The following is a 22,211-nucleotide window of genomic DNA, read 5'->3' as shown; positions in this document are numbered from 1 at the left end:
AGAGCATTCCAGAAATCACTGCAATGGCTGGCACATTCTCGTATTTCATCTGGTGTTTGGGGATAAATGAGACCAAGATGTCTTCTACAGAACCTTAAATAAATGAAATATGGGATAAGCCAATTGATCTTCAGCCCCTACTTCATTTTTGCAGTCATTGAATTTTGGGTGGAGTCTTAGCCCCCTATGAAGGCTGATCAGAAGTGATTTGAGATCAGTGAGCACTTTGTCCGTTCTGGAGGTGGTGAGTGGCGACCCACTACAGCCCCCCAGTCTCCACCCCTCACACAGAGTGGATAGAGGTGAGAAGACTGGCTTTTCAGAAGCTCAGCGGCTTAGCAACCACGCCCGCCTTCTGATTGGTGGGAGGGGCATCAGAAGCTTGTCCTACTGAGGCTGAGGCATCCTTGAATTCACTGGGTGGGTCCATGCTGGCTTCAGCACCGGAGATTAGTGAGATGAGCTAGAGAATGAGCCCTCAGAGGAGGTCGACGTCACCCTTGTTAGTGCTTGGACCACCAAACTGAAGGCAGGAGGACCAGGGAGAAGAAACATGGGCTTTGGAGCATGAAGTCTGATGGAGCCCCTGTTCACTCCCCAGCTGGGCCTGGTCCCCCAAGCCAGTCTGCTCACCCTTGAAATGGAAATAACACCATTTCCTTGAGAGGGTTGCCCAGAGGGTAAGACGAGCTGACGGAGTTCAGGCAGCTGTACTCAGCTGGTGTTCCTCTCTTTCCTCTTCCCCCTACGGTACCCTGTTTTGTTCCAGAGGATTGAAAGTTTTCCCTCTGCGCTTTTTTTCAGGGAGGACTTGGACCAGGAGGAGAAAGCTAAGTTTGGGGAGTACTGCAGCAGTGAAAGTGGAAAAGGCCGGGAGTGGTTTGCTCGATATGTGAGCGCCCAGGTAAGAGCAGGTGCGATGGGAGAGGTAGGGCGCTGATGGGGAGGGGGCTGGTGATATGTAGCATCCTCTTTCTTTTTAATTCCTCCACTGAGGAGAAAGGAGTGGAGGGAAATGACCCAACAGAAAAAAAAGTAACACTTATCTCAAGATGTTCTGAAAGGCCTATTTAGAACAGTGGGAAGTGGCATGTAGCTCATTTGGATGCCCCGCTGGGAAGGAATGAGTGAGAAACTGGCCTGTCCACCACATGAAAGTCCAGAAAAGTTCGATTTTAAAGGCAAGCGTGTGGGTTAACCTATTTTTATTAACTAACCTACCATATCCAGTTTTTCTAAAGATATATTCAGGACAATGACAGCCTGTAAGTTCAGAAAAGAATTACATTGTGTAAATATCCAGTGGATTCCTTTTCGTTTTTCATAAAGTGGCTTAAGTTCTTAGTTTTTAAAGTATTTTTCTCCCAAATAATTTATTCTTCAAAGAGAAATTAGAAAGTGCAGGTAAGCACAAATAGAAAAACTACCAATAAACCTACAATCCAGAAATAGCCAATGTTGTCATTTGGGGTTTTGCCCCTCCACACTTTTGTATGAGGGTGAGGGGTGAAGTTCCTGGGAGATGCAATAAAACATCTGCCTGTGCTCCAACGAGCTGTGTCCTCTGCTGGGTGCCAGCACCTGCCGGGGTCCTGGCTTCTCAGGGCAGAGGAGGCTGTATGGTCCTGGGCTCTCACCCAGCTGCCTTGAGAGGTGCTCAGCGTGGTAAGCCCACAGCCCCTCTGAGCTGCCCTGTGCCTCTGCCACCCGGCTGCCCGATGATGTGTCTGCCCTCCCCCCAACAGCGCTGCAATTCCAAGTGTGTCTCAGAGCCGACCTTCTACCGCCTCGTGCAGTCGTTTGCGGTGGTCCTGTTCGAGTAAGTAATGCTGCTGCTCAAAGCCTTTGTCCTAAAGAGCTTGTCTTCCCTTCCTACTCTGCCCCACGATAACCCGGTTGTGAGTCAGAGCCGCCGAGTCATCAGCTCGCAGCACCTGTGATGCACCCAGCATCAGCTAAAAGGAGAAGTCGTGACCAGCAGCTGTGGGAGGGAGTTAGTGAGAATCCTTACCTGCAGTAGAGACGAAAGGGTGCAGCTGGGTGTGAGTAAATCCCTCACTCTGGTCCCCGGGGCAGGCTGTGATTACACACAGTTGACCTTACCCTCCTCCAGCAGAGATCTGGAATTTTCTTGATTTCCTGTTGTGAAGTACTTCAAGCTATGTAACTGCCCACTTAATGATACGACTGGGTGACACAGCCTGCTCTGAGTAGGCATTTGGCACTGCTGGGCCTTTCTCCCAAAGGCGTTGGTAGACAGTATGTGTGTGGGGGTGGAAAGGGCCCCTCTGCCTCTGTGCAGCTGTGGGAGGCAGGCCCTGGACTCGCGGGCTCTCCTCCTGGGACCCACGGCTCTAGGACTGCCAGGCCTGCTTCAGACGTCATGGACTTGTATCAGAGCGGGTGACATGTCCTCCAGATTATGAATCGGAGGGACACATCAGGCCTGGGGGAAGCTGAGCAGTGGCTTCAATGATCCAGGTGGACAGCACGGGTTGTGGGTGGGAAAGGAAGGGGCTGGCCTGACAATCACTTAGTATCCTTCCCCCATCACCTCAGTGTGGCCTCAAAGCAGGGCCTGGTCCCATGGCTTCTACCATGACCACCTCCCTGTGTCCCCATGTCCATCTTGTCCTTCCCTTCCTTCTCACAACAGAAATGTAGCTCTTCTCTTCAATCTTAATCCCCCTGTGTCTCGGTGTCTCCTCACCATTCCGCCACGAACATGGGGCATGTCCTGGAGGAAAGTGAGCAAAAGAGCCGAGGATCTGTGTTTCCTGCGCTTGTCCAGAACACCCCAAGTTCAGGACATAGCCCGGGGGGGAACTGGGTGTGCCCCGCCTCAGCTGAGAGCTCATGTTGTCTCGTGCGCACCAGGCTCTTAGACACAACATTCTTCAACTTCCAGACATTTGCATCTACAGAAGTTTTCACGAACCCATAGTTGGTGTAGATTGTGCCTGTCCCACGTGGTAACATACTTATCTACTTCTCAGTTTTTCTTTGCATTTTTTCTTAAATAAAATTAAGGGGGGAAATTAAATTCAAGTTTCAACCGTGCTAAAACACAAAATCTTTCCATTACTTTGTGAGCATATATATTGTTGTAGGATTGCAAACAAAACAAAACTTCATAGTATTTTGAAATATTTATGAAGTTTTTGAAACAATGAGTTTTATGATTTTAGTTTATTAGTATCTTCAGTTTTTACTTTTATTTAGTCTGTATGGCTTTATTAGTAGTTTAGTTCTTTAAATTTATTAAATTATTTTTATATTAAAATAGCAACAAAAATGACCCAAACCCACTGTCTAGATCATTTCTATTGACTTTTTCTTTAAGCATTGTTTGTTCAAGGTTAAAAATTAAACCTGCTCTGGACAATGTTGCTCAATGGTTAGAGCATCAGCCTGCACACTGGAGGGTCTCGGATTTGATTCTTAGTCAAGGGCACATACCTGGCTTGCAGGACCAATCCCACCCCTGCTCAGGGTGCATGTGGAGGCAACCAATCAATGTGTCTCTGTCATATCGATGTCTCTCTCTCTCTCTCTCTCTCTCTCTCTCTCTCTCTCTCTCTCTCTCTCTCTCTCTCTCTCACCTCTCTCCTCCCTTCCACTCTCTCTAAAAATCAGTGGAAAAAATATCCTCACTTCTCATTAAAAAAAAATGTAACTCAACGTTACTCACGTAACTGGTCCAAGGGGCATTATTTTTGTTGTCTCTCCTAAGTAGCATCTGGGAAGTGAGGTATTAATTTAAGTGTCTTTGTAAAGGATTTCAGTCTTTGTTCATGAACTTGCAGTAAAAAGATCGGGTAGAAAAAAGAAAGGAAGGGAGGGAGGGAGGGAGGGAGGAAGGGAGGGAGGGAAGAAAATCGGGTGGGACGATCATTTAGCCAGTCAACCTTGCTTCCCATTTCAGGTGTCATCAGATGGATGACTTCGGGCCTGCCAAGAACCTCATGACTATGTGCTTCACTTACTACCACATCGGTAAGACATGGGCGTGGCTCACGTGGAGGGCAAACTTGGGAACTCAGGACTTGTCAGCTTCGAACCTGGCATCAAATGAGGATTTCTTCCTGATCAAAGGCAAAGCTGTGAGGCTTCCAGAAGACAGTGAAAGCTGATGTCAGGGAGGGAATGAGCGAGGAGTGAGATTCCTGAGACAGGAGGAGACATGGTCTACCAGGCGGGTCAAGTCATTGACTGTCCACAGTATGAAGGAAGCCTCCCAGCTGCTGGGAAGTGAGAAAAACACTCAGTGGGGCATTTCACAATGGCACAGGCGCTGCTGGATGTAAGGACATCAGTTTTAGGCTTGGCTGTTGCGGGCAGGTGAGAGAAGCAGCCTGGATTCTGGGCTGGGAAGCCCTCCCAGGCACGGGTCAGGGTGCCTTCATGCAGAGGCTCTCACAGCTCTTCTGGCTCATTCCTTTGGGACTTTCTGGTATGCGGAGCTGGAGGGTTCCCTGTCTTAAGCTGCTACAACCGTCTCATTCGGGCCATGTAAGGAGACGTTGCTAGGCCTGCACGGGGCCTGGAGCTGAGTCAGGGCAGTGCTAGCGCTGCCTCCCTTCCCACCCTTTCTGCATGACCCACAGGTTGATCTTGTGTGTATCCCTGTCCTCTGCAATTTGGCTTTGTCCCCTTCTCATTCCCAACAGCCATCCTCTCCATGCCCCTCAGTTCTGTTGGCAGTGGCTGGTCTGACTGCTTGAGCTCAGCCAGGCCACCACTGGGCAGGCTCTTGGTGCTGGGCCACTCATTGGCTGCCTTTGGGTCAGCTGGGAACCCCTCATCCAACATGTGGCTCCTTCTTCTCATAGAATAGCTAGATGCTACTTATCTGAGTCAGACCTGTGCACAGAGCAGCTGAAATTAGGAGCTACTCAGTACCTTGACCTGTAGAGGGCCCTTTGACCTGTAGAGGATGCCTTGGCCTATAGGGGCACCTGGGCCTGAAGGGGTCACTTTTGATCTGAAGGGGGCATCTTGCCTGGGGGGTGTCTTGACTTATAAGGGGGTGACTTGGCCTATAGGAGGCACCTTGGCTTATAGGGGGCACGTTGGCCTGTAAGGAATGCCTTGCCTGCAGGGGGGTCTTGGCCTGAAGGTCCATACACTGCCCTTAGAAAGGGATATTCCTTGTGTTGCCTCCACTCACACTCCTCCTCCCAGAACACCCTCCTCTGGCCATCTCCCTCATCCAGCACCCTCCTGTTTCAGGCCCCATGCAGGTGCATCAGCCTGTCTGGAACCTGCATGCCTCCTCCCACCACAAGGAAATGCCCTTCCTCTGTTGCCCTCCAGCCCTTGGCCTCTGCCATGGCCTTCACTATGCTCTCACTCTGTGTGCATTCCTCACCTTCTTTCTGGGCTGCGTGCTTTGGGGCTGGATCCTTGCCTGTTTCTTCTTTGGCCCCTGTGGCACCTGGCTGACTTCTTGTACAGTCAGTGCTTAGTGACTGCCCGAGACAGAAGGTGCCCAGGTCACGTCTTCCCTGGGGCACCTCTCAGCCGTTTGCTTCTCGCTGCCGTGTCCAGCCATGTGGAAGGAGGCCTCCCCGCCACACCAGAGCAGCTTTAGCAGCTGACAGGCGTTCCTTCCGCCCTTGGTTGTTGCTGCTGCATAATACGGTTCTTATTCCCACTTTCTTTGTCCTCTGTCTCCAGGCAAACCACACCTGCTTCCCTCAGAGTCCAAGGAGAAGCCTGCAGGGAGCATTGACTCCTACTTGAAGTCCGCCAACAGCTGGTTAGCGGAGAAGAAGGACATCGCCGAGCGGCTGCTGAAGAACACGGAGAACGTCAAGGGCTTCTTCGGGGGGCTGGGACCCCTGGTCAGGAAGAACGAGTAAGTGTCGCCTGCTGAGCGTCTCTGTCTCACGGGGGAGGGGCAGGCACGCAGGTGTGACAAACAGCAGAGGTGACTAAGTTCGAGGTGAGAGGAGTTGCTGGCCTGCTAATGACAGTCTGTTTGCCCTTGGCGATCTTGGGGGCCGGGAGCTGCTGGAGAAGCGCAGCTGCCAGCCCAGCTCGCCTCCCTGCCCCCAGAGTTTTCTAGGGTTTCCAAATGTGCTCTGCTTGTCAACATGCAGGGCGGTCCCCTGTGGGTCTGTGTTTTCCGGATGGATGAGGAGCACTTGGACATTGTCAGTTGGCAGGAGGGAAATTACAAACCCTCCTCCCTCCTCCCTCTGACTGGTGAGAGCTTGTGTTAAAGGAAGAGGCAGGTTCAGGAGAAGCCTCTGTCCCCAGGACAGCAGCTTCCACAGACACTTAGGACCTTGTTCATGCGTGAATACTTCCACGGGGAAGAGGCGCGTCAGCAAGAGAGCTCTGGGCCAGGTGCCTGTGCCAGCCACCTGGGGTCCCCGCAGTCACCTCCAATGGCTTGATTACAGTCAGGCAACTTGGCTTTTTCCCTTTTCTGGTCTACAGAGTTTTGAATTCAGAGAAAATGACACAAAGAAGCCTAAATTCAAAAAGACTGGCAATTGACAAATGTAGCATTGGTTTAATTGAAATTTGGTTTAGAGAAAACCACATGAAATGTACACACTGGTTGTGAGACTGAGTCCCGTTTCAGCAGTGTAAAACGGTTTCTTTGAGAGAATGTGGGGGTCATGTTGTCACTGCCATGGTCCCTCTCCCCCAGGGAGGAGGAGAGCAAGCCCAAGGACAAGCCGCAGAAGACTGGTGAGTGCCACCCCTGCCCCCCGCTACCCGGTCCTGTAACCCAGGCCCCACGGGAGTCTCCCACCAGCCCCCCTTTAACTAGCAGCACCAACAAGCAGGTGTCTAACTGTCCTGGGCTGCACTGCGCCTGCAGCACAAGGTGCTGCCGTAGGTGACTCCCCAGTCCCTCTCAGCTCCAGTCTGTCTTCTTGCTGAACCTCTGCAGGAGAGCCAGTCCTCTAGGGAGAGGAAGCAGGAACTAAGCTCCTTATCCCGGATGTTCAGGGAAATATCACTGGGGGTGCAGGAGCCTCCTGGGGATTCCTCCCTCAGAAAGAGCCATGGCCAGGTGTGAGGACCTCATTACTGCCCACGGGCAGTGGCAAAGCTGTCGTGCAGTTTCAACTGTGCAAAAGTGTGCATGCCTGTGGCCGCTGGGGAGCAGCAGTGGCCTCAGCAGCATCCATGGGTTTGCAACCGGAGCCATGCTCAGTCTTCCTCCGCCTCCCGCAGTGACCGTGTGCAGCCCGGAGGAGGAGAGGAAGGGGGAGAAGATCTACCTGTACACGCACCTGAAGCAGCAGCCCATCTGGTAAGGACCCACTCATACCTGGTCACACCAGAAATGAAGGTCACTCACACAGATAAACAGATGAACAATAGCAGGGTTGGTGAGGATGCGGAGAAATTGGAGCCCTCATATTCTGCTGGCGAGATTGTCAAATGGGGCAGCCACTTTAGAAAATAATCTGGCAGTTCCTCAGAAGGTTAAACATAGAGTTACCTATGATCGGCAATTTCACTCCTAGAAATGTACTCAAAAGAATTGAAAACGGGTATTCAAGCAAAAACTTGTGCATATATCTTCACAATAGCGTTCTTCCTAAGCCTAATGGTGGAAACAGTGTGGCTGTCCATTTCTATGGACATTTGCTGTATGGACACACAGAGTGACACAGCCGTCCCACGGATGTCACCAGCCATGTACAGGAACGAGGCACTGGTACCTGCTTTAGCGTGGGGGACCCAGGAACAGGTTTTGCTAAGTGGAAGGAGCCAGACCGAAAGACCAGATGGTGTGATGTAATTTATATAAGATGTCAGGACAGGCACATCCCGGGAGACGGAGTAGATTAGTGGTTGCCAGGGGTTGAGGGCATTGGGGAATGAGGAGTGACTGCTGATGGGTATGGGGTGATGAGAATATTTTGGAAATAGATAGTGGTGATGGTTGCACCACTCTGTGAATATACCAAAACCACTTAAGTATTGCATGCTTAAAGGAGTGAATTTATGGTAGGTGAGTTATACCCCAATAAAGCCACTTTATATGTATAAAGGTCCGGTTGAAGTGAGAGGCCAGTGGTCGGGAAATCTTGCCCTCCGTCTTGCTCTGTGTGGATGAGCACTTGTGCTGCTAATCCCTCTGCAGCCTTTCTATCCCCGTGTTTATTTACTCCCAGCAGGCAATGCACCAGCACCTGGCACCCCAGGTACCAGGCATGCCCTCCCTCAGAGATCACAGTGTAGCTGTGGGAGAACTTGGCCACAACAAAGCCGGGGCCCAGCCAGAGGGCAGGGCTGGAGCTGTCCAGAAACTTCCCTGGGGAGGAAGTTGGGCCACTTCCCTGAGTTGGGCTACTTTCAAGGGGAACCAGGGAGAAGTGGAAGCTGACCAGCCTGTCACAGCCCCTGGGCCTTGACTTGGGGGCTGTCTTATCACCTGTAATAGAGTAACAGCCCTGAAGGGCCAGGTGATGAATATTTTAGGCTTTGCAGGCAGCCACTCAACTTTGCTGTTCAATAATATGTAAGTGAGTGGGTGGGGCTATGTTCCTATAAACACTGATTGACACAGGCAGCAGCCGGACTCGGCCCACCCACCAAATCCATGGTTGGCTGACCCCTGATCTTCTTTAAGAGGAATGCTTCTTACTGTGTGTCCCTATACACGTGTTTGCCCTCTGCACGTAGCCTGTCCCCGCCAGGTTGCCGTTTATGTTACTAGCACCTGTTCTAGAAAAGCAGGCCTCTTTGAACCCCCTGCATTTTCTTGGGAGCCTCAGTGGGAGATGGAGAAGCAGGAAAGGGCTCCTGCCCCTAGTGGCCTCAGCTTTGACCTGAGGAATCCAGGCTTACCCAGCTCTGCCTCCTCCCTGCCTGCACTTCACCCAGGCACTCATGATGCTTGGCCGGGAGCCCCCCGGGAGCCCCCTGATTCAGGATTAAGGCTCCGTTGTCTTCCCATCTCAGCCCTGCCTCCCTGAGACTTGTCCATCATCCGGATGTGCTTCCTCATCCCTCAAGTGGGCGGGACCAGCCTTCCCTTGCTGCTTTGAGAAGTGATGAGAGTCTCTGTTTCGCAGGCACACGCTGAGGTTCTGGAACGCGGCCTTTTTCGACGCTGTCCACTGTGAGAGGAGAAAGCGGTCCCCCACGACCAGGTAGGAGCAACGTGTGGGCTGGCGCTCTGGGGAGGAGGACCCGGGAGCGCGTTCTTTCCCTGTTTCTGAAGAGGAGAGCGGAAGAACGGCTGAGTCATGGGTCTCTCTCCCTCAGCCCCGGGCCTTTGCCTGCAGGCTCCTGAGGCCCCGGAGCAGAACTCCAGGGGTGGGCGGGTACTTGCATGAGCTCTCCCTGTCCTGGGGCTGGCATGACTCAGCCTGACACTCCTAAGAAATGCGGACGCCCCCTAAATGGACCCCTCGGCTCACTCCGCCTGGTCTCTGTAAGAAACCCGAGTCCTGAGCATGAACCACTGCTGCAGGGCTGTGCAGGGCTGGGGTGCAGGGTTGGCCGCCACCCCCAGACTTTGCTTGAACATCTGGAGAAATGCAGTTGCTGCTTTCAACTTGCTCCTCTGGTTTGCAGCCCTTCCCAGCTTCCCTGAGGGTGGTCTCGCCACTTCCGAAGACCCCTTGGGGGAACCGTTTCACCAAGCACGTGGCACGTGGTGGCAGTGAGGTGTTGGCACTCAGTTCTCTCTCTGGTCACAGTGAGCTAAGGTTGCCATGGGCTGGTGCTCAGTTCTCTCTCTGGTCACAGTGAGCTAAGGTTGCCACCCACTGCGCACAGCGCTGGGCAGGACAGGGGCAGCAGCCGGCCCAGTCCGGGGCACCCTTGTTGGCCTCCCTGGTTGGGACTTTGGAAGCCTCTGAACCTCACTCATTAACAAAATGAATCCCCTTCCCCCTAACCCCAGGGAGACCCCTTAACCTTGGTCCCTGGCAGGAGAGAGGGCAGGTCCTGCCGTTTGAGTCTTCAGCCCACTAGCACGTGGGGGAATTGCAGGTGAAACCTGTTTGGGTGGCAGCCGATCCCTAATGGGAGCGAGGTGGCCTGCCTGTGCCCCCAGCAGTCTGCTGTGGCTGCGTTTCCTGGGGGGGCAGAGGGAGCACGCGGGGGTCGGGGGCGGACGCTGACACTTCCTAAGGACTCTAGAGAGAACTCTACACTCGCCAGGGAACGAAAAGGAAGGAAATGCTTAGATGCTCGTAGGCGAATGGAGTTTCTTGTTGCTTAGCTCTCAAATCCCTAGGAAGCAGATTTATCTCAAATACGCTGCCTCTCTCTGTCCTTCTCTGCTTCTGCCTGAATAACCCTCCTTCTTCCGCTTGTTCTCTTTTTCCATTCACATATCTTGCATGACTTTGACATGTTCCTCTGTTGACCTGTTTCTGCTGCCGCTCCAGAGGGGATGCTGGAGAGGAGGAGAAGAAGAGGTGTGTGTCCACGTGACTTTGTTCATGTTACAGTGCTGGGTCCCCGCAGGGCCACCTCAGGGTGGGCGGGGGTGGCCGGAGCCCAGACACAGGTGCCACTCAGCACTGGCTACCAGCAGTGAGGGTGTCCCTGGGGGGCCAGGCTGGTGATGGGTGAAAGCTCTCCAAGGACAGAGCACCCCAAAATAGGAAACAAACACGGCACCCAGACCTCCCAGAAGGCCCAGTGGGAGTTCAGAGAGGAGAGAGCAGTGAAGTCCCGAAAGTCAGCTCTGATTTCAAGCAAATCAAGCCTTTCGCCGGCCCCTCTGGCCCCTTCCAGGCCGACTTCACAGCCAGACCTGCACCTTCACTGTGTCACACTGGAGTCCTGGCTCCGAAGCCCTGGGCAGGTGCAGGGGACACACTCAATCATATACTCAGGTGTGGGGGGGTCTGCAGACCCTCACCACCGTAACAGGGTGGGGAGTCACAGGAAAGGGACAGCTGCGCTCTCTCCCAGCCTAAGGGAGCCTGTGTGTATGAGGGGTCCCCGAGAGAAAGGCCTAGCATGGGGTTGTCTCCTGGTAGCCCACAGTGGGGTCTGACTCTAACTGAACTTTGTATTTGTTGGACATCCTTTGTAATATAGAGGCCTGCCTATTCAAAATATCATTTCTGATACAATGTCTTCTCTCCCCACCCCCCCATGAAAATTTCCCCAAACATGCTAACTTTAATCAGTAATATAATTTTGGTGCTTATTGTTTTATGAGAAAGCTTGTTTTTTATGCAGTCTTCCTGTGGCTCTAAAAGGGGCATTTAGGCGTAACCCGTCTCCTTTAGGAGGAAGCCCCTGTGTTCCCACAGCCTCTCTGGGTGAGGTGGTGAGCCAGCTTCCTAGAGCAGGCTCCTTAGCCTCAGCCCGGCAAGAGGGTGGGGCATTGTGGCCTCCGGCCGGTCAGCGCCCAGCCCGGGAGCAGCCCAGCCTCCGGGCCTTACAGGCCTTCTCACTGGAGCAGGTGTGGTCCAACCACACACATCTCAGACCTTCCCCCCGACACCCAAACGTGCCCTAGGCCGTACCTGGAAGAGGGGCAGGTGCTGCTTGAGATTGGGGGCAGGAGGGTCAGCTCCGACTCCAGGGCAACTTGATGCTTCCGTGTTATTTCTCCTTGTTGTAAACGACTAACATGCCATTGGTGTCCTCTCTGTTCTCGGGTGGAAACGTCTCCTGCAGAAGGCTCCCCATTCTACAGGCTGTTGGTCACTCCAAGTTCCCACTGCTGCAGTCTAGATGCATGTTCCGCCCACTGGGAGTTTTAGAACTTGACTGGTACTGGACAGCTTAAAGGAATTGATTTGATTGTAGGCATCACCTTCCACCTCTTTCTTCAGAGGTCAGATTAAAGGGCCCAGTTCTGCTCCTAGTCACAGCAAACAGAATCCCCTCCGCTCCTGGGCCCATAGGGGTGGAGTCAGGCTGCTGCGCCCCAAGACTCCAAGGGACTGGGCCTGTTCAGCCTGCAGCCTGCACACCTGTCCCCAGCGGGCCTGGGAGCAGGATGGGATCCGGGTGCCTGGACAGCTCTAAGGAGACCACTGGGGAGAGAGGGCGGGGTTAGTGCAGCACCTGGGAGCAGATTCTGGCTGTCTGCCTGGGTGTCGTGTCGGAGGCAGAGGAGACGGGCGCTGCATGTGTCCTCGCCTCCTTCATGCCCAGGCCCGGGGCCTCCCGCGGAGCGGCAGCAGCCCCTGCGGAGTCCCAGGCCGGGAGGGGCGGGTGAAGTGTTAATGTTCATGGTGTTTCTCTTCCTCTGGCTTCTCCATTATCCCAACCCCTCGTCCCTCATACTGCCTCCTCTCTCCCTTTTCTCTGATCTTTCTCCGAATCTTGTTTTAGTCAGACTCATCATCCAGAGTTTAATCTTTAGGAGGAAGTAGACTAAACTGAGCTTCTCACCCTCTGCGCCTCCTGCAAGTAGCACACTTCTCAGATGCAGGGGACACGGGGGCAGAGTAGCGCGGGGTGGGGTGGTCACCCGTCCGCTGGGGCCAGGGCATGGGGAGACACTGGGGACAGCTTTCAGGCAGGGATAGCATGAATCGCTCAGAAGAACACCCTCCCCTCCCTGCATCCTTTTCTCGCTTCGTGTTAGAGGCTTTGTGCCGTCTTCATGGTGGGCACGGCTCACGGTTCACTGGGGCCTGCGGGGAGGGCCTGAGTCTGGTCCACGCGCCTAGGAGGGTGTGTGTGGACAGGCAGCGCCAGCTGTGAGGAAGCCACGGGGAGACAGTGACCGCAGCACCCAGGCTGCCTGACCCGACAGTGAGGGTGGCAGGGCCTGCAGCCCCCCTGCTCCCTGGGCCTCGGGCACAGCCGCCCACAGCAGGCCATCCCCGCCCCGCAGGCCAGAGCCACCAAAGCCAGAGAGGCCAGAGAGCCTCTTCGCAGGGTCTGGACGTCCACTCCCCACGGGACGCCACAGGGTCCTGTCCTCTGCATGTCTCTGTCCGTAAAATGGGCCGTGACCTCCCATCCTCAGACCAAAGAGCAGGGCAGGGGGCGGCCTTCTTAGCTCCTGGAGAAGGTCCTAGGCAACCACCACGCACACGTCCCCTCCCGTCGGTAGGAAATGTCTGAGCTTTGGGCCCTCCTCATCTTAGGAAGGGTGACATTAGTAAGTGGGGGGCCCTCAGGCAGTGTGGGAGCGCTGGTGGGCTTCCTGTGTGGGGAGGTCCTGCGAGGGTACCGCTGATGCCGTAGGTCAGCGCAGGGCGGGGGAGTGGCTGGGCGCAGTGGTGCTCTGAACGCCCTCTCCTGTCCCCTGTGCTTGCAGGGAGAAGTGGTGCCACATGACGCAGGAGGAGCGCGACGACAGCCTGCGGTTCAACGAGAACATCACCTTCGGGCAGCTGGGGTAAGAGCATGGCCGGAGCCCCGCCCTCGTGACACCGGGTCACCCACAGAAAGAGAAGCAGGGCAGAGGGCTGACGCTGACGCCCACACTGGCTGGGGACTCTCCCACCCACAGTGTCCATGCGGTGACAGGGTCAGCCCAGCGTGATGGCTCAGACAGCTTGGCAGCATGTGACTCATTACATTCGGCCTGGATTCCAGTTCCTATCACCCGCCTCCCATCTCCACACCTGTGGTGGCACTTCCACAGGGAGCCGTTGGCCGGCTGACAAGGACCGATTTATTTTTACTTCTGTCTGACAATCCCAGGCAGGCGGCAAGCGGCAGGCGGGGCGTCCAGAAGGGAGGGCAGGTCCCGGTTCCTCTCCCCGGGGGCAGGAGGGTGCTAGCTCATGGTGTCTTTCCCTCCAGCACGTTCACTCACAACATGCTGGCCTTCGGGCTGAACAGGAAGCTGTGCAATGACTTTCTGAAGAAGCAGGCTGTGATCGGCAACCTGGATGAAGGTGAGTCTCGGTCAGAGGTGGGGCTGCAGTTCCAGGGACCAGCGCTCTGCAGACCAGTTTCCCCACCTGCTGGAAGCATCGCCCCTGTTCTAGTGAGAAGCAGCGCTAACTGTCCACTGGGTCACCCTCCTCTGTCTCTGTCGACTTCAATGCACAGGACACTGCTCGCGCTGTTTGGGAGCCACTGCAGCCCAGCAGGGTTGCCAGGCGTGGGGGAGCTGCCAGTGCAGTGTTTAAGGTCAGGGACAAGGGCAAAGATGGACCTGGGCGCTCAGACTCTGAACTTGAAAATGGCCAAACTCACCACCAGTTGCCCCTCCTTCTAAATGGCCACCACATGGCCTCCCTTTGTTTCTTAAACAAAGTGAGCGGGTAGGGTGGGGCAGGTGGGAGAGGTTTTGAGGTTTATCTAGAGTTTCTGCTTCTGTAGCAGAAGGGGATCCATTGCTGATGTCAGCTCCCCTGACATAGGACTGTGTCCACCTTCATGCATCACCCCACCTGCTACAAACAGCATTTCTTCCAGGCCTCCAAGCCTTCCACTTCACTGCATACTTGGATTGGCCAGTGTTTTGTTTTGTTTTGTTTTGTTTTTAAAAAAAAACAAACCAAAAAACAACAACACTTCATTTTGCTCTGGTCAGGTAGCTCAGTTAGTTAGAGCAACATCCTGATATGCCAAGGTTGTGGGTTCGATCCCGCATCAGGGCACATACAAACACCAACCAGTGACTGCATGAGTAAAAAAACCTTCATCCTGCACCAAACTGAAGGCGTTACGAAAGAGTGGCCTCAGGAGGGGAGAGTGTTAGAGGCATCCCTAGATTATCTCCGATGTTGTCACCAGCCCGCCACACCGGCAAAGGGCAAGAACGCCATTCCTCTCCCACCGTGTGGCTCCCGTAAGTTAGTCTGCCCGCACTGTGCCTCCCACAGGCTTCTGGGAGGGCCCGAGGGACCCCGCTCTGTATTATCACTCCCATAAGAGGCTCCCGGTGCCAAGGAGCCCATTTCCAGGTGCACGTCCGCGCCTGGCCCGCAGCGAGCTGGCGGCGAGGGCTGTGTCGCCTCCAGCAGCCTGCGCTCACCGTCCCTGATGCGGTCCTGACTTGTCATTGCCTCGGCGAGACGAGCAGGACCCGCCAACCCGCGCCACCATTTCTCCCACAAAATGTCGTTGTTCCCCCTTCCAGAGCAATACAAGCTGCTGAACGACCACATCGAGCAGATGGCCGCCGAGTAGGCCACGGGGCCGCCCGGCACGCCTCAGGACCGGGGCGGCGCCCTCCTGGGCCAGCGACTGGCTGTCACCCACCTGGTGACCCTGCATGACATCGGCAGCACCCAGCGCCGCCCCACGCTGCCCCAGAACTAGCGGTTAGAAGACCCCGGCTGCCCGCCTCCCCACCCCCTCTGCCTACGTCGACTCCCCCGTTCACGTGCCAAAGTGACCCTGGATTGTGTGACTAGAATGAGGTGACGTCCACCCTCCCCAGTGCCAGGCCTGCGACGTGGAATTGAAGGAAGAGGAAGGAGGCCAGGACCAGGGTGGGCACAGGGCAGTGTCTGCCCACAGCCCCTGCAGGAGACGGGGGGCCGTGGGAATGTACAGAGGGCAGCCCCGAGCCGGCCATGACTGACACGGCAGCTGGGAGACGGTCCGGGCTCTGCTTCAGGCCTGGGCAGGGCAGAATCCTAGTCGGCTCCTGCTGAGCGGCAGCGTGTGGCGGGCGGGGCCCTCTCAGTGTAGGTCCACGCGGGTGCTGGCTTTTCCCGCTCCTCCTGCCGAGTCACAGGAACCTCGAGGAGGTTCTGATTTAGGGAGGGGGAGAGGCCAGCGCAGAGGGCCTGGCCACAGCCAGCGTGGAGCACCTGGGGAGGTCCCCGCAGCCGTCACCCCAGCGAGGAGTCTGCGTCGCCGTCGGAACTGTTCCTGGTCAGCTGGCAGCTTCCTCCTCTTGCTCACTGGGAGTGGCCTCGGCCGTCTGTCCCAGGAAACAGCACAGGAAAGAGATTTCTTCAGTAGCTGCAAGACAACCGCCCTTTCTAAAAGTGCTGCTCTTTATTTCAAAAAAGGGAAAAGGTGTTTCACAGCCGGGCACAGGCGGCTCCTGGTGGCGGTTGTGTGAGGCCCGCTAGCGGAGAGCTTCAGGGTGTTGGGCCCTCCACCCCTGGCAGCCTTGGGGAGGTGCCTTTCCCTGCTGCAGCCCAGGCCCCATTGAGCTCTTTCCTGCAGACCCTGCAGATGACCCCTCCCCCATACGGTGCCTGGGAAGCGGGACTCCTCCCTGAGTGTGTACCAGGCACAGCACACCAGCCAAGCGCGCTAAAGCATGGCCTGCAAGCGTCCGGCATGCTGGCTCCTCCGGTGGGAATTCGCAGCCTCATTCCCTGTGCCGCCCGCCCATCACTCATGGGCACTGACCTTCAAATGGGCTCCTGGGGCTCTCTGTCCTCCGTCCTGTTTTCCCTACTACCTCCTCCAGCTCGAAACCACAGCACATTACTGTCTGCTCTCGAGCACAGCGGATCATGCCTGGTAGTCACATATCCAGCCAGTGCTCGAATGGGTTCCTGATGGAATGCCTCCCTGGAAGGTTCCAGAGAAGAGCCTGTGTTGGTGGAGCCATTGAACGCACGTCTGGAAAATCATGAGAGGCCCCGTGAAACGTGTGGTCTGAGTGTGTGGCGTAAATGTCGTCAGCCGCTCCGGTGTGTGTGTGTGTGTGTGTGTGTGTGTGGCGTCAGCTGCTCTGGCGATGTCACTAAGCAAGCACAGCTGTGCTGCTGGTTTGCCTGCCGTGTGTTGGAAGGTCGTGCAGGCTGGCGTGTCCCGCCCCCAGCCCCGCTGCTGGGCCCCAGTGATGGCGCGTGTCTCTACGAGTGCATTTCGGAGGAATGACCATGGATGGGTGTATGGGCCCCCCTCCTCTAAGGCCTCCCTCAGGTAACGCATCCCCCTCAACCATTCAGCCCTGAGCCCTGGATGTGCTGCTGTGCCCCCTCCCCACCCTCTGTAAGACCAGGGCCTCCCATGGTCGGTCCGAGCCCTGCAGGGCTGCGGGAGGCCCCCTCAGCTTGCCGGCTTGGCTTTAGCGGTCGTTCCTTAGCAGTTAGCTGAGATGCATTAAGACTTCAAGACGCCCCGAGGACTCATCCCTGTGCTCTGAGGTGTTTGTGTGGAAGCTTTGGTTTGCGCTGATTTCTGGAGGAAGAGGGTGCATTCGGAGACTTTCCCAGGGAGCTGCCGGGTGGGCCGGGAGCACACGGCCTTCGGAAGGAGATGCAGCTTTGGCCTCTGTGGGCTTTTCCACGCACTTTAATTCCCAGATGATCTGGAGATAACTTTTAATCAATAGGCCCCTGGAGATGGCAGCTGAAGGTGGAAGGAAGGGTTGCTTTGTGTTCCCCTCTCACTCCTGTTCTCATAGATCCCGCTCCTCGCAGGGGGGTAAGTCTGGCCCCAGAGGTGCTGCCTGTCAGGTTCAGCCCCACAAGGGAGCGCTGGCCAAGACCAGGGGCCCACCTTGGCGTGGCCCGACGAGGGGATGGGAGGCTGCTCTGTCTCCCGTTGGCAGCTGCCTTTGGCCGAGCATTTCGCCTCGGACTGCCTCCTGCAGGAGCGGCTCCTTAGAAGGAGGCTGGTGGCTTGCCTCACTGGTGTTTCCTCTCCTCCCTGTGACATCGTCCCTTCTCTCCAGGGCCTGGCAGAGCAGAGGAGAGGGGCCCTGGGAGGAGCAGACACAGGACGCGCTCTCAGAGGCCCAAAGAGGAGCTGGCTCACCCAGTGGACACACAGGACGCTTTGGTCGTAGAGCTCTGAGCCCTTCCTGTAAACTCGGGAGCCTTCGCCTCAGAGCAGGAAGCTTCAGATGGAGTCCAAGGAGAGAGGTTCCGGCCCCAGCAGGAGCAGTTTCCCAGGCCGGGGCTCCGCAGGCCTGCCATTCGCAGTGCAGCCCAGCTCTTCTGCTGGCTGCCCTCGGGGCTGAGTCAGTGTTCCCTCCTTGGAAAACTGGGAGGCTGAAATGCAGCCTTCTGTGTTTTTAAGCTTTGTTATAATTTTTGCAATACTGGTGGGTGTTTAAGAGGGGCCACGTTAGTATTCAGACTGCAACTGTGGTGTGTGTGTGTGTGTGTGTGTGTGTGTAACCAAAGGGAGGAGAGCCACATTCTGATACTGAAGTACTTTGTACAGTGAGATGAGTAGACTGACCTATTGCCAAAGGAAAGACAAGTGGGCCGAGGGGCTCTGACATTACAAAAGGGCGGGGAAAGGCGTCACTTCCTAGTTCTGCACCCAAGTGAGGGCCTGGGTGTTTGGGTTAACCCCGCGGGCCCCGGGGATGTCGGGCAGAAGCCAGGGCGGGAGTCAGAGGCACCACCTGTGGATCCTGCTCTCGCCTCTCCATGCCCAGGGAGACCACGGATTCATGTGGCTACAGGGCAGCAGCCGGAGGTTCGTTCTTTCACGGACTGTTTTATGTGGTTAATGTACCACCAGCCTCCTGATGTGAGAAGCACAGCATTCAGTCCACAGAGGAGTCGGCCATGGGCTTTGTCTGGCCTGGGTGTTCGTGACCTGAGGTTAGGGCCACAAGCTGCAAGCCTGGCCCTCCTGGGCATTACTGGGCCCTAACCTTTGGCTTTTTAATTCGGGAGTAGCCAGGTAGACCCATGGTTAGGCCAGCTTGATTGCCAAATTACCCAAAACTTAAGATAGCTATGCAGCAGGGGGCTGAGTCCTTAGCCCAGAACTGGGGGGGCTTGGGAATCAGGGAAAGGGCAGGAGGGCTGGAGGCCCAGCCCCAAACTCAGGAGACGGGTGCAGCAAGTCCCGCCCACCACGCCCAGCAGGTCCAAAGGTTTCATTAAACCACGGTCGCCAACCTTTCGGACCTCATGGACCACCAGTGGTCCGCGGACCACCGATTGGCGACCGCTGGTCTAGGGCTAATCTCTCACCTTCCTCAACCATAGATGAAACGGCTCCAAGGGTTCTTCTCGCCTCCTCCCGCCTTCCCAGCCTTTGGTTCTCCGGAACCATTGCTCTCACAGCTTGGCCGTCTCACCTTGCTTTTCTGTAAACCATTTATTCCTTCTCATGATTCTCAGAGATGTTTTCCCGGTGAAGGGAAGCTGTATGGCTAGAAGTACCTCTAATGGACTGGTGTGCAGAGTTGAGGCCCCAGCAGGACAGGATTCCTCAGCCACACGGGCCATGCGTCCGGCACATCCTTACCCATGTGGCCGGGAGTAGGAGCGCGTTGGTTCTCCAGGAGCAGACGGAGGAATCATTTCCAGGTTGCTCACACCCAGCGAATACAGCCAATGCTGAGACAAGGCAGGCTCTTGGGGCCTCCCTTGGGCGGGGTGTCCCTTGCCCTTCCTGGGCCTGTGCGTCTTGTACTCCTCAGGAGGGATGGAAGGAGCCCCCGGGGGCCAGCCTCTGTTCCCTGGGTAACCAACCTGGTGTCAGCCTGTGTCCTCAAGGCAGCCAGCTGGTGAGTGGAACCCCAGGATTCAAGTGGGGCAGTGTTCCCAGTACCTGGTTCTTGGTTGCTGTGGGAAACTCATCATTTTCAGGAGCAAGTGGGATGGTCTGGGCCTGCCCTTCCCATCACTTACACACACAGCTCTCGGGGCATCTGCCACAGGGGGAGCCATTCCTGGCTTGACCTGTAGACTCCAGGTGTTGACAAGGCCAGTCAGACCTGAGCCCCGTAGCCTGGAGCTCCTCTGAGCTGCCCCTGACTGGGGTTTACCTGTAACCATAAAGAGGACGCCTGCTGGTGAATCCCCTCTGCCCTGTGGGTCAGTCCTAGGACGGGGGGGCTGTGCCTGTCCTCCCCTTGGCCCTGGGCCATGTGCTCCTGAAAGGAGAACGGGACATGGGATGCGCATGGCGGTTCCACACGAGGCCTGATGGGTGGGGTCCTGTCCTGGAGACAGTGAGATCACGAGTGAGCCCGGGGCTGTCACGTCCCAGAGACCCCTTAAAGACAAGCCAAACGTTTGAACACTAGAAAATGCCAATATTTCAAACAACAGACATGACCCCCTGAGAACCTGACGCGGGTTAGAACATCGGCCGCCTTTGTGATACACGTGGCTCCCATTGGGCTTCGGGTGGGGCTTACACGCGCGCAGTGTCCGTTTTCTCCTTCACCCAGTTTGTCTCAGACCTAAGCTTGCGCCTGGACATCACCTTTAGGAGCCAAAGGTGGCGTTCAGGGTGCGGGTCTTCTACGTGTTGCAGTTTCACTGTGTGTCCCACCGGGTGATGCTCTGCAAACTGTATTTTAAGGTTGAGAGAGTTTCACGGTTGAGGATCTCAGAACTGTGCTGAAGTCAAGCACTGCTTCTTGCTGGGAGGAAAAAAAAATGTCTGTACATTGCACCTTGGATTGTCAGAAGGTGGAAACTGAAATAAATTGTCATTGAAGAAAAAGTCTGTCTGGTTGCTGGTTTCACATATCCCTGAGAAATTTGCAATCTTCTCGGGGATATCAGAGGCTTTTCAGAAGATAACTTTTCTTCTGAAGTCAAATAGATGTTGTCACTATTTAGGGCGAGCGTTCGGGCCTTGTCCAGATGTGTGTCATGAGAAATGCCAACAAGAGCAGGTTCCTCTGGGTGATAAGGGGCCTGGAGCTGTGGGTTTGGGCACTGGGGTATGTCCTAGTGAATGGAGTGGCCCCACCTGGACTGGACCTCACGCCAGGGCCTCCAGGGTGCCTCAAGCCCCTTCCAGCTGGAATCCTAACCCCGCGTTTCCTCTGAGCCAAGCTGCTCTCCTCTTGCGTTTGGGGGTTTGAGGGGCTGTAACGGGAACTGATGACAACTCTTGCCTGATAACAAACAGGAGCCTTTATTGATCCTTTCCAACCTGGCTCGACAGGTGCATTTTGTGAAATACTTGGGCTTTTGTTTTTTCTAATTATAAGAAGTCAGTAGCCTCGTTCTAATGCTCTGGCCCAACCAGGTCTGGGAGGTGAAGTGAGGAGAGGGAAGGGCCTGGGGAAGGAGTCCTTGGTACCGAAGCCTGAAACAGCAGCTGGGCTTGAGGGGCCCAGGGCAGATGGTTCCCCACACTGTGAGGGGGGCTGGGTATGCTCCCTGCTCAGTGGGGTGGGGCCAACCTCCACATGCCCAGCTCTCCCACCCAGTCTTGAGGATCCCAGCCCCCCTTAGTCATACGTGGAGGGACAGCCTGGATGGCGGATGCCCCAGCTTGGACATCACGCCTGACGTTTAACCTGGGGCTAGGAGGATCCCACCAGCAGGAGGAGCTCAGGGCTAGATTCAGAGGCAACTCCAGGGAAGGGGAAGGACCCCTCTGATGGACAGCGGGACCCTGCAGAGCGGGGCAGGGCGGGGGCCCAGGTCCTGTTCCACCTTCCCCATAACTTTCCGCCAAATCATTGTTTAGTCCTCAGTTTCCTCATCTGTAAAATGGGAAGGAAGTCATCACCTATCCTAGAAGGCTCCTGTAAGAGCCAAATGCAGTATATGCAAATGCCCTTTGCAAATGGCGGAGTTGTGCTTATCACCATCCAATCCGATCCCCATCCCTCATTTTCCTGATGGGAGGTATACCCGTGGGAAGGGTCCTACCCATTAAAGAAAAAGAACTAAAGATTTCTGTTTAAAGTTTATAGGAACTAATTTAAAATGTAGTATTCAAAGTTCACAAACTAAATAGAAAAGGAATTTAAACAAGCTTTCAAATGGTGTTTTTTTGCAAGTTGCAACCTTTTACTGACTTTAGCAAAGCTTAAAACTGCACTCACACTTCCAGAACTCTGAGTGATGGCTTTCCCCTCAGATTCGTTCTGATCCTGTCGGCCGAGGGCCTCCAGTTCTCCTGCCTCAGCCCCAGATGCTCTGGTGCTCTGAAGAGGCTTCTCACCTCTTCCCACACCTGGGACCAGGGCCTCACTCTTGAAGGCATTTCTTCATGGCATGAGGAGTGGCTGTGGCTCTCTCTTCCCCCCTTACTCAGACATCTGCACAGGTTGCTTGGGGAACAACGTGGGGGGGGGGGGAGTTTGCTCAGTGAGGAGGAGGGGAAAGCAAGGGATGCAGAGGGAGGAAGGCCACCCAATCCAGTGGCTCAGGGAGACCCTGGAGTCATGCTGCTTCCGGCCCTGCCCACCCCACCTCTTACCTGGGGCCCCAAAAGAGAGAAGTTGAAAGTTTTGTTGCCAGTTCGCAAGTGACCCCCAAGGAGATGGTGACAAGGAAAACTCTTAGCCAACTGTCCAACCCTGTACTTAGAACAGTTGTTCTCTGGGTATGTTGGGGCCAGAGGGGAAGGGGAGAGGTCCCTTAGGCAGTCAACTTATTTAATGAGCACCTACTCTGTGCCAGGCACCACCAGGCTCCAGGACTACCAGATGA

The 22,211-nt window shown here is 55.4% G+C and overlaps 1 protein-coding gene across 2 annotated transcripts in view; it reads left to right on the top strand.

Moving 5' to 3' along the window:
* The window catches only part of KIAA0513 (KIAA0513 ortholog), a 53,550-nt gene extending 33,291 nt beyond the window's left edge, over positions 1 to 20,259 (top strand). Inside the window, exons 3-13 of one of the 2 annotated variants that reach the window (XM_036345720.1) lie at positions 805 to 904; positions 1,746 to 1,819; positions 3,926 to 3,996; positions 5,680 to 5,860; positions 6,665 to 6,705; positions 7,198 to 7,276; positions 9,051 to 9,128; positions 10,377 to 10,406; positions 13,226 to 13,306; positions 13,717 to 13,811; positions 15,005 to 20,259. In XM_036345720.1, coding sequence (XP_036201613.1) covers positions 805 to 904; positions 1,746 to 1,819; positions 3,926 to 3,996; positions 5,680 to 5,860; positions 6,665 to 6,705; positions 7,198 to 7,276; positions 9,051 to 9,128; positions 10,377 to 10,406; positions 13,226 to 13,306; positions 13,717 to 13,811; positions 15,005 to 15,054 — 880 coding nt within the window. In that variant the 3' untranslated portion in view covers positions 15,055 to 20,259. The remainder of the gene's footprint in view (positions 1 to 804; positions 905 to 1,745; positions 1,820 to 3,925; positions 3,997 to 5,679; positions 5,861 to 6,664; positions 6,706 to 7,197; positions 7,277 to 9,050; positions 9,129 to 10,376; positions 10,407 to 13,225; positions 13,307 to 13,716; positions 13,812 to 15,004) is intronic. The other variant, XM_036345721.1, reaches the window with a different exon arrangement.
* Positions 20,260 to 22,211: the final 1,952 nt, after the last annotated feature.

Source organism: Myotis myotis, unplaced genomic scaffold, assembly GCF_014108235.1.
Source record: "Myotis myotis isolate mMyoMyo1 unplaced genomic scaffold, mMyoMyo1.p scaffold_m19_p_19, whole genome shotgun sequence".
Taxonomy (NCBI): Eukaryota; Metazoa; Chordata; class Mammalia; order Chiroptera; family Vespertilionidae; genus Myotis; species Myotis myotis.
The sequence above is the reverse complement of the archived record's forward strand: the minus strand, read 5'-3'. Positions and strand labels throughout refer to the sequence as shown.